The sequence below is a fragment of the Apis florea genome, unplaced genomic scaffold, assembly GCF_048593485.1.
Source record: "Apis florea isolate Af1SG1 unplaced genomic scaffold, ASM4859348v1 contig_2492_pilon, whole genome shotgun sequence".
Taxonomy (NCBI): domain Eukaryota; kingdom Metazoa; phylum Arthropoda; class Insecta; order Hymenoptera; family Apidae; genus Apis; species Apis florea.
Genome location: NW_028256593.1, coordinates 286,260 through 295,905, shown reverse-complemented (window position 1 = coordinate 295,905; position 9,646 = coordinate 286,260). Strand labels below are relative to the sequence as shown.

General features: G+C 23.0%; 3 protein-coding genes across 3 annotated transcripts; 2 read left to right on the top strand and 1 right to left on the bottom strand.

Annotated features, from left to right (window-relative positions):
• The first annotated feature begins 358 nt into the window (after positions 1-358).
• Coq3 (ubiquinone biosynthesis protein COQ3, mitochondrial) lies at positions 359-2,218 on the top strand. Its single transcript, XM_003693246.4, has 4 exons — positions 359-1,052; positions 1,177-1,669; positions 1,763-1,943; positions 2,075-2,218. The coding sequence occupies exons 1-4, from the start codon at positions 991-993 to the stop codon at positions 2,197-2,199; spliced, it is 861 nt and encodes a 286-aa protein (XP_003693294.1). The 5' UTR covers positions 359-990; the 3' UTR covers positions 2,200-2,218.
• Positions 2,219-2,664: 446 nt separating this feature from the next.
• On the bottom strand, positions 2,665-5,653 carry cathD (cathepsin D). The gene is made up of 7 exons (XM_003693245.3): positions 5,062-5,653; positions 4,674-4,921; positions 4,113-4,231; positions 3,561-3,760; positions 3,358-3,480; positions 3,019-3,262; positions 2,665-2,914 (listed from the first exon to the last, which is right to left on the bottom strand). Exons 1-7 carry the CDS (start codon positions 5,121-5,123, stop codon positions 2,753-2,755), a joined length of 1,158 nt encoding a protein of 385 aa, XP_003693293.1. The 5' UTR covers positions 5,124-5,653; the 3' UTR covers positions 2,665-2,752.
• Positions 5,654-6,360: 707 nt separating this feature from the next.
• Positions 6,361-8,202, top strand: LOC100864990 (dynein light chain 2, cytoplasmic). The gene is made up of 3 exons (XM_003693249.4): positions 6,361-6,523; positions 7,059-7,176; positions 7,360-8,202. The coding sequence occupies exons 2-3, from the start codon at positions 7,069-7,071 to the stop codon at positions 7,519-7,521; spliced, it is 270 nt and encodes an 89-aa protein (XP_003693297.1). The 5' UTR covers positions 6,361-6,523; positions 7,059-7,068; the 3' UTR covers positions 7,522-8,202.
• Positions 8,203-9,646: the final 1,444 nt, after the last annotated feature.

Sequence of the window (9,646 nt, the reverse complement as noted above, 5' to 3'; positions counted from 1 at the left end):
ATATTTGCAATTATATATATATAAAAAAATATTAATCTAAATTCAAATTATTATATGCATTCGATTATAAAATTACTAGATAATATTAGATAAGAAATATCATGATGAAATAATTATAAAATATTTTTTAATAATTCGATAAGATATTTAATCAATATACTTATCTTTTATTTTATTTTTGTTAATTAATCAATTGATAATCTTTTAATTAGCTAATACGTTCAAAATAGTGTTAATTAAGATTATAATCTTATCAATTAATGATTTTATAATCTCTTTAATTAATTAATTTATAATATAATCAAGATTATGGAATTTATTTTAAAAAATGAAATGTATTTTAATATCTATTTATCATGTATATGAAGGTTACGTTCACAAGTTTTCATTTTTTCTTTATGAAGTACTTATTTATCGTAAGATAGATACTTCACATTGATATCAAATAATTTTTTTTACTTTAATATTTCATTTAAAAAAATATTTAATTTATTAAATTTATTAAATATATATATATATATATAAAGAAATATATATTAACTAAAATTAATTATTTGATTTACAAATATTTATTAGATGAAATCAAAATTTTATTAAGATTATTTTCTAAATTAATGATATATGAATAATGATATTTTAGATATATATATATTCTGTAAATTTACTTTATTCTTTAAATATAAATATAATGGAAATATTTTCAATATCAAAATTATTTTTAATTTTTATATTAAATTTCTTTCATTTTTTTAATTATTTATTTCTAAAATAAAATATTCGTGAAATTTTTTCAGATATTTTACTTAAAATCCTTACTTTTTGTACAAATAATTATATACAATAGTTAATGCTACTGTCGCAATTGCAAACATAATCATTCGTGCTTTTGTCGAATGTTGACTGTTGTCTCATTTGTTTCTACATATCTTCAAAAATTCTGCATATTTTCTAAATTTTTAATTACATTTAATCATTTTATATAAATAAATTATGAATATCATTAAAATTCGACCCTTTCGATCCATATCCACAGGATCTACCCTTCGAAATCGGTATATAACCTATATATCAATTTTAAATATTTGACACAAATATATGTAATATAATATAATTAATATAAATAATGTTTATTAAGATACATAGCTATCAAAAAAAATTTCTAATTTGCAATTTTAGATTGACCGAACAAACTGATCAATTAACAAAATCTAGTTTAATAAAGAAATCAACAGTTGATCTTACAGATATAGATCATTTTTCTAAATTACACAATAAGTGGTGGGATGTTAATGGTGAAATACGTCCGTTGCATGCATTGAATCCTCTTAGAATACAACTTATTCGAGATGGCTTAGCAAATATAGGAGTCAAAATAGAATGTCCTTATTTACCATTAGAAGGAATCAAAATTCTAGATGTTGGTTGTGGTGGAGGATTACTATCAGAATCTTTAGCCAGAATAGGAGCAGATGTAACTGGAATTGATGCTTCATCAGAGTTAATAACAGCTGCAAAACAGCATGCTGTTTTAGATGCTAGTTTAGATGGAAAATTGAATTATTTTCAAACGATAATTGAAGATTTTGCTCTAAATAATAAAGAAATATATAATGCTGTAGTGGCTTCAGAAGTTATAGAACATGTAAATAATAAAGAATTATTTCTAAAGGTATAGTCATATTTTACATAAATTTTGATATAAATTTTATATTAAAAAAGAAAGAGATTAATATGAAAAAAGCCATATATTTATTTTTTATAGTGTTGCATAAGTTCTTTAAAACCTGGTGGTTCAATATTTCTTACAACTATTAATAAAACTTTACCTTCATGGCTTGGAGGAATAATTGCAGCTGAACGTATTTTAAAAGTGGTACCAAAGGGTACTCATGATTGGAATAAATTTGTCACTCCTACAGAAATGCAATCTTTATTAGAAACATGTATTTTCTATTATATTATATTCTATTTTTTTTTATAAATAATTATATAGAACTTTTATATAGTTATATATATTATATATTATAATTTTATATTAGAATTTCTCCTAAATGAATTGATAATCCTTTTCTAGATGGTTGCAAGACAAAATTGATTCATGGAATGTTTTATAATGTTCTAAAAAACGAATGGTCTTGGATGGCTTCAACAGCAATAAATTATGCAATTCATGCAGTAAAAAAAAAGGAACAAAAATAAATAATATATTCTATTTATAGATTTGTTTTATACTTCACGTGATATTAATACATTTGAGAAATTATTTTATTTTATAATATTATGTGATATTCTATGTAAATTATTATAATTTATGATGACTTGTAGTTTCGTATTTAAATTTTAATCATGATGTTTCATATCATTAAAAAGTGAATTATTGATCAATTATTTATGAAATAATAACACAGGATATGACATGAAAAAAATTTATTACTTTTATTTTTGTAATATAATATATATTTTGTTATAGATGACTAATTTATATATTTTATATTTATATATTGCTTATAGTATCTATTACATTTATTTTCATTAATAAAGCTATTATACATATTATATATATATATATATATATATATATATATATATATATATAAATGTATTATATATACAAAAAACAGAAAAAATATTAATGAAAAAACAATTAAATGTAAAAACATAAAATTGCAAGCATAAAAATGCAAAAATAGATATATTAACAAAAATTATATAATTTAAAATTTAAGGTTTCAATTAGCATATTTTTAAATATCTATTTTGCCTTAGCAAAACCAACACGATTATTTCCCATATCAAATTCAGTATAATAACGACCAATGAAAACATCTCCCAAAATCCATAGTGGACCATTTGGTGGAGGAATGTCCATTCCCATAAATCCACTAAGACAAACGGTCTTTCTAAATTGTGTAACCTTTAATAGAAAAAAAAGAACAATATTATTTTATTATATTAAAATTAAAATTTATCACAATCTTAATGAACTGTAGAAATAAAATCAAAATATATTTATCTTGCCTTCAACACATAGTCCTCGCCTTTCAAAGAGAAAGATTTACCACCAAGTACAAAGTTAATTGTAGGCAAATTAGGAATGGAGTTACAGTCTATCATTGCTTCTCCTGCTGCAATGGGAGTAGCTCCAATTGCTTTGTTGATGGCACCAACTTCTTTAACTGGTCCAGCAATAAGAGAAGTACCTGTATCTGCAATAGCTTCACATCCTTGTTGACAAACTTTTAAATCTGACCCAATTTGAATACTAAAATTCAAAAATATTAATTTTTTTTTAATTTATGAAAAAATTATTTTTCATAATATAAATTTTTTTATAATAAATTTTCATTTAATAAATACCTATCCATTTTAAATTGCCAATATCCCTTTTTATCCACAGGAACATAAGTGAAAGAACCTTCATAGTGGTTTGGATCTGAACCACCCAATATTAATTCTCCACCATATTTATCATCAGGATTTCTTCAATTGATAAATTAATAGAATTTATAAATTATTAACTTATTTTGTTTCATAAAAATTTTAAATAACTTTTAAAATACCTATTTAAATAAAAACTGAAAACAGGTTGAGGTACTAATCCTTGTTTAACCATGTTGTAAAAGACAGGTGTTACATCATCAACAGCAATTTTAGAATAAGCCATTCCCAAGATACCATCAAATTTAGCAGCAACAAAAGCTAATCCAGGTTCACTCAAAGCTTCAGCAAAAGTCTGATCAGAAATTTTCATTCCTGCAATCTGTAAAATTTATTATTCTTTAATTAATTTTCTTTTTTTATTAAATTATTAAATCATATTCAATTAAAAAATAGAAATATAGAAATAGAATATAATTTTTTAAAATTTCTTAGAATATAATTTCATAATATATTATAATGTTATTATATGTTATTACATATAAGTGAATTATTCCTTAAAAATTTTTTAAAAATAATTTTTAAAAAATACTATTATTATTTAAAGATACAGAAACAAAAAGATTATAAATTATAGAAATAAAAATTATAAATAATAATATAATTATATAATATTAATAAAAAATAAAAATAATATCAATAGTTATAAAAAGAAAAAATATGCATGTATTTACATCTACAGTATCAGTGGAGAGATAGCCAGAAAGACTTCCAGAGCCATAACGGATTGCAAAGTCAGTGCCATTCTTCTTGTATGTGGATGATTTGGTATTATCATATTTACGATGTAATTCTGAAAATAATGCATATACAAAAAAAAAATTATGAAATTTTAATTAAATAAAGAACTTTTTTGTTATTAATTTATAAACACTTGATAACATGTAATATTATCATTATTTAGAAGATAAATTTATTTAAATATAAATTAATAGATTAAATCATAATGTTATATAATGTAAATCATTATATTTATCTTATTAATATTATAAATTAATATAATTATCAAAAAGATTCTATTTTTTATTCTTTTATTTTTCTATGAGATTTTAAATCAAAAGTTTGGTTTTTATAGATTATATTTTATATTTTATATATTTAATATACTTATATTGTAGCTTTAAATTAAAACTTATCATATTATATGAATTATAAAAAATAAATAAAATTATGAACAAAGTAAAATATAAAATAGAAAAAATGATAAAGTTAATAGCTTTTAAAAATATACTTACTGCAAGCAATATTGGTAAGATGACATTTTTTAGAAGGAACCCAGAGATTTGAGGAACCAGTATCAAAGATTACTCTAAAATCTTGTGGAGGAGTTCCAATGCTAATAACACCATAGTATTGAGCATCTAAATAGTTTGAAAGAGGTTCTGGTTGAGGAAAATCTCCTTGCAATATATGTGTTTGATATATTTCTGTGTTGTATTCTTTGAATTGTTTCCTAATGCTATCGATTTTGTGCAAGGGAATTCTTAAAAAAAAATTATAAAGTCTATTTTAAAGTATACTTTGCAAATCTTATCGAACTAATTATTTATATAATTAATAATTTTTTTTTTAAAACAATAATTGTAGAAAAGCGAATAATAATATTTTTTTCATTATATTTACCTCGTAATATCAGCATTGGCTATCGCTATAAAAGCGCAAAGACATAGAATGGCACGAAACATTTTTAAATAAATTTCCAGTGCCTTTAAAATTAAAAGATTAAGTTATGTATTGAATATAGTACTAGAAAAAAAATTTCTTTCTTTCAGAAATATTCTGCGCAACTCTGTCGAATATAACACTGATACATTTAGAATGAAAACCTCTCTAATAAAGAATTCTCCGAGATTATTGGAATTTATTGCGCATGTGTAACTTGGGTCAACATATCTATACTTTATATACAAATGATATTTAAGTGATATTAAGTGATATTTAAAGTCATTTTAAATATATTAAAAAAGAAATATATATATATCATTGAAAAATTAATATATATTTACACTAAATATTGTTTAATAATGTTTATAAATATTTCTTCGAATATAGTAATGGAAAAAATTTGAAATTTAAAAAAAATTCTTACAATATAGCTACGCTACTGTTGTCACAATCAGCTGATTGAACATATACATATACAATATATATGTTATACTAATTACGAAGAAATAAAAATATTTATATACATGCAAAGTGATATAGCAACGAATGCATCAATTTTATGCTTAGATCATATATATTTTAGTTTTACTTATATTCATAGTCTAAGACTTTGATAGCGCCATCTTGTAAAATAATGATTCAATTTATTTTGTTATAGCGCCATCTTGTAATACAATTAATTGTTCAATTTTGAAGAAATAATTTGAAATTAAAATATTTTATTCTATTTTATTAAATTAAATTATTAGAATATTATTTAAAATTTATAAAAATTCCTCACATTTTCAATTTACATATAATCAATAGAATATATCAAATATATATGTATTTTTGATTTACAAATACATTATTGATATGAATTTACAATTTATAATTTAGTTTTAGGAAAACATAGATTTTTGCAAACTATATATGTTTCTGTCAATATTTCAAAATAAATTTTGAAAGCTTAAAATACCTCAATGTATATAATCAATCTAAACTTCTCTTAAAGCATATTTTAATGTATATCATTAATTTTTTGAGATTTTATATAAAAGAAATATTATATAAATGAAAGTTTAAGCATGAATGAAAAATATGAAAAATAAAAAAACATCGTTGTGACTTGAATTTCAAGGAAAAATTCCGTATCGATTACTCGAATTTATGTTTACGCGGGTTGCTACCAGCAAAGCATTCTGGGTTGATAGAAGACCGTGATAGAAGACCCTAATCGTGGGCCAATCAGTGGACAGGATCACAGTACGGACACTTCAGTCTTGAACTCAATCAAGGAATAGTCGCTGTCGGCTTGAGCGAGCAAAATTTTTGTGTAAATCAATTCACATAGAAAAAAATAAGTATACATAACTTCCGGGCCAGGATATAACGATCTTTTTCCTTGTGTATTAGTTGGTGAAAGTGTTATTTTATAAAGGTATATCGCGTGTTATATAAATAAAAATGTATTTTTTCATTTTTGACCGCGTAACCAACTCTTATGTCAAAATCAGTTTTGGATTTCTGATAATCCTATTCTCTTTGGCATGTTGATAATTCTCAAATGAATATCTTTAACTTAATGCCCTGATTGCGGTGTTTGCGTGTGTACGAATTATTATTCTCATCATCATATATTGATAAAACATTATCCTCCCGCGTTTCGTCTTTATAGCTCTGTTTTCCACAATTGTATTACGCTTATTAAACATATCTGATTCTTTTCTTGATTTTATAGCATCAATTCTATGATTTGTCATGCTAGCAAATGATATATATGCTACTGTCAAAATTGCGCGCATTCATTTTTCCAGGTTTAATCTGTAGTTTTTCAATACGCGATAGCTTATTTCATTCTTCGATATAAAAAAAAAAATACATAGTTGTCTTTTCGCAATATTAGCTTTTTACATTTTTTTTGAATGAAGTATAGTAAGACATACGAAAAATTCCTTTTTTCTTGGTAATTTCAGAGCTACGAAAATGTCAGACAGAAAGGCTGTGATTAAGAATGCTGATATGTCTGAGGAGATGCAGCAGGATGCTGTTGACTGTGCAACTCAAGCCCTTGAAAAATATAACATAGAAAAGGTATGTTTGAAAGTTAAATTAAAATTTTGTTCTAGATATTGTATATGTGATGAAAAATTATATACATATTTGAAGTGAGATATAAAAAGCTTGTTTAAATATAATAATGAGCAAAATGAAAGAAATAACAGTTTCAAAGATAAAAGAAAATTGTTAATAAATTGATTTAATTTTTTGTTTCAGGATATTGCAGCCTTTATTAAAAAAGAGTTCGATAAAAAATATAATCCAACGTGGCATTGCATCGTAGGTCGTAATTTTGGAAGCTATGTGACACATGAAACAAGACATTTTATCTATTTTTATCTGGGTCAAGTAGCGATTCTTCTTTTCAAGAGTGGATAAATTGGAATCTATTCTGTAATCACCATCCTTTCTTCCTCCCTTCACACATGCTACATGGAAATATCTTAAGTCACATCACTGTCTGTAAGAGAAATTACAATATCGTGTATAATGAAAATTTGTTTTGCAAACAAGATATGCACTCCCAGTTAAACAAAAAAGTATAAGTATATAACAACTATCAATACTATTGACTTTGCTGTTTTACTTATCTCAGGAGATAAGACAATGATGAAAAATTCTATAGAAGCTATGGGGAAAAAGGGTAGGGAGATGATTAACTGAATGAGAAGAAAATGAAAAAACTCAAAACTGAAAAAAATCAATTGACATACAATCTTACATGTTAAAATGTATCATGTATGCCAGAAAATTTGTTGTGTTCTTGTTTTATATTAGGTATATATAATGCGAAGTTGAGTTCAATACTGGCGATTTTAAATTAATAAATTTTTAGTGTTTAATACACTAAGTGCATCTAAGTATAATGTAATGTTCATACAAATTCATGTATGATTTTTATTATCTTACTATGCTTGAGGAAACTGTATCCAGTAGTCATCAATAATGAATGTAAGCCAAACCTTGATTGATTGCTGCGATCATTATTATTTTACGTAATGTTGTAAATTATCCCTTTATTCTGTGATGCTATATAAACAAAAACGGTTACAAAATCAACTTTGATTCGTTTGAATCCTGACATGACAATTTTTTACATCTATAAAAATTCGAGAATTGGAGGTTAAGAGAAAGCTTAATTATCGACACGCACCGAATTAAATAAAATTATTTAAATTTACACAGCACTAAGTAAGATGTTGCATAATATTGAAAGCGAGTCATTATCATAATTTTAATTTTTTATATTGTGCACACTGAATTTTGCAAATGTATTGTTCATAAATCAAGATACATTTAAGGAATTTTCTTTTCCCCTCTTATTTTGTTTTTTGTTTTGAAAAAAATAGATATTCAACTCATTAAATTCTATCCTTTATGTAACATCTAATATCCAATATTATGGTACTTATATATATATATATATTAAAATATAGATTATACATATATATTAAACTATTTATATATAGTGCAATCTTCATTTTCAGTATTTGATTATCACAACGTTGCTACATTGTTCAAGTTTTAGACTGATTATTAAACATTGTCATAAATATATGACTTGCATGGTTCTTTTTATAAAACTTCACAAGTCATTTTTATAATACGCATATGCAACATTATTATAAGAATTTAAAAAATGTTATATTAATATCAAAAAGCAGAAATGAAACAGAATTAATCACATTTTTAATCATAGCAAATAGTCAAATGTCAGTAAATATTTTTCTTTGATATCTTTGATATACATTCCCTTTCGTATCTTAACTTATATAAACGAATGAAAATTGTTCTGATAACATCTATATATACAAAAAACTGACACACTATTTAGTGATGAAGTTTATTAAATAACAAAAATTGAAGTACAGTTAATATTAATAATTGAGAAATTATGCTCAAATCAATTTATGCATTACATAAATTATGAATTGTCATAAAATCAAATATATATTATATATATATATTTGCTGTATTATCAAAGGTGAAGTAAATTCATAAACTAATTCCCAAATTTTTTCATATCAAAATTGTGTAATTGTTGAAAAATAAAGGAAATGAAAGCACTGCAATTTTATATGACAAAAAAAAAGATCATATGTTATATTTAAAAATATATTTAAAGAAGAAAAAGAAGAAGAGAAAACAAGGCAATATGATCTCTGTCGTTATCTGCTAATTATAATCTTGTGCTGGATAAATTTCCTTTTAATAAAACTGATTATGATTCTTAAACTATATTTGGCATTTTATCTAATGCTTTATTTACCATGAAATGTAAAAAATTACTATATTAATAGAAACTTGAAATAATTAAAATCTTAATTTCTAACTTAATTGTATAATTTTAATTATAATTAGTTTTTTATACATAAATCTAGTCATTAAAATTTTAACACTAAATTAATTTTAACACTATAATTATATAAATTATATATAGGATATACAATTTTGTATAATGTCTATTAATATAATTAACATAATTAGAGTACAAATTGCCATA

Coding starts and splice junctions, on each gene's coding strand:
- Coq3 (XM_003693246.4), top strand. CDS start 991: ATGAATATCATTAAAATTCGACCCTTTCGATCCATATCCACAGGATCT. Junction 1,670..1,762: donor ATAAAGAATTATTTCTAAAG/GTATAGTCATAT, acceptor TATTTTTTATAG/TGTTGCATAAGTTCTTTAAA. Junction 1,944..2,074: donor GCAATCTTTATTAGAAACAT/GTATTTTCTATT, acceptor ATCCTTTTCTAG/ATGGTTGCAAGACAAAATTG.
- cathD (XM_003693245.3), bottom strand. CDS start 5,123: ATGTTTCGTGCCATTCTATGTCTTTGCGCTTTTATAGCGATAGCCAAT. Junction 4,922..5,061: donor GCCAATGCTGATATTACGAG/GTAAATATAATG, acceptor TTTTTTTTTAAG/AATTCCCTTGCACAAAATCG. Junction 3,761..4,112: donor TCTCCACTGATACTGTAGAT/GTAAATACATGC, acceptor TAAATTTTACAG/ATTGCAGGAATGAAAATTTC.
- LOC100864990 (XM_003693249.4), top strand. CDS start 7,069: ATGTCAGACAGAAAGGCTGTGATTAAGAATGCTGATATGTCTGAGGAG. Junction 7,177..7,359: donor AAAAATATAACATAGAAAAG/GTATGTTTGAAA, acceptor TTTTTGTTTCAG/GATATTGCAGCCTTTATTAA.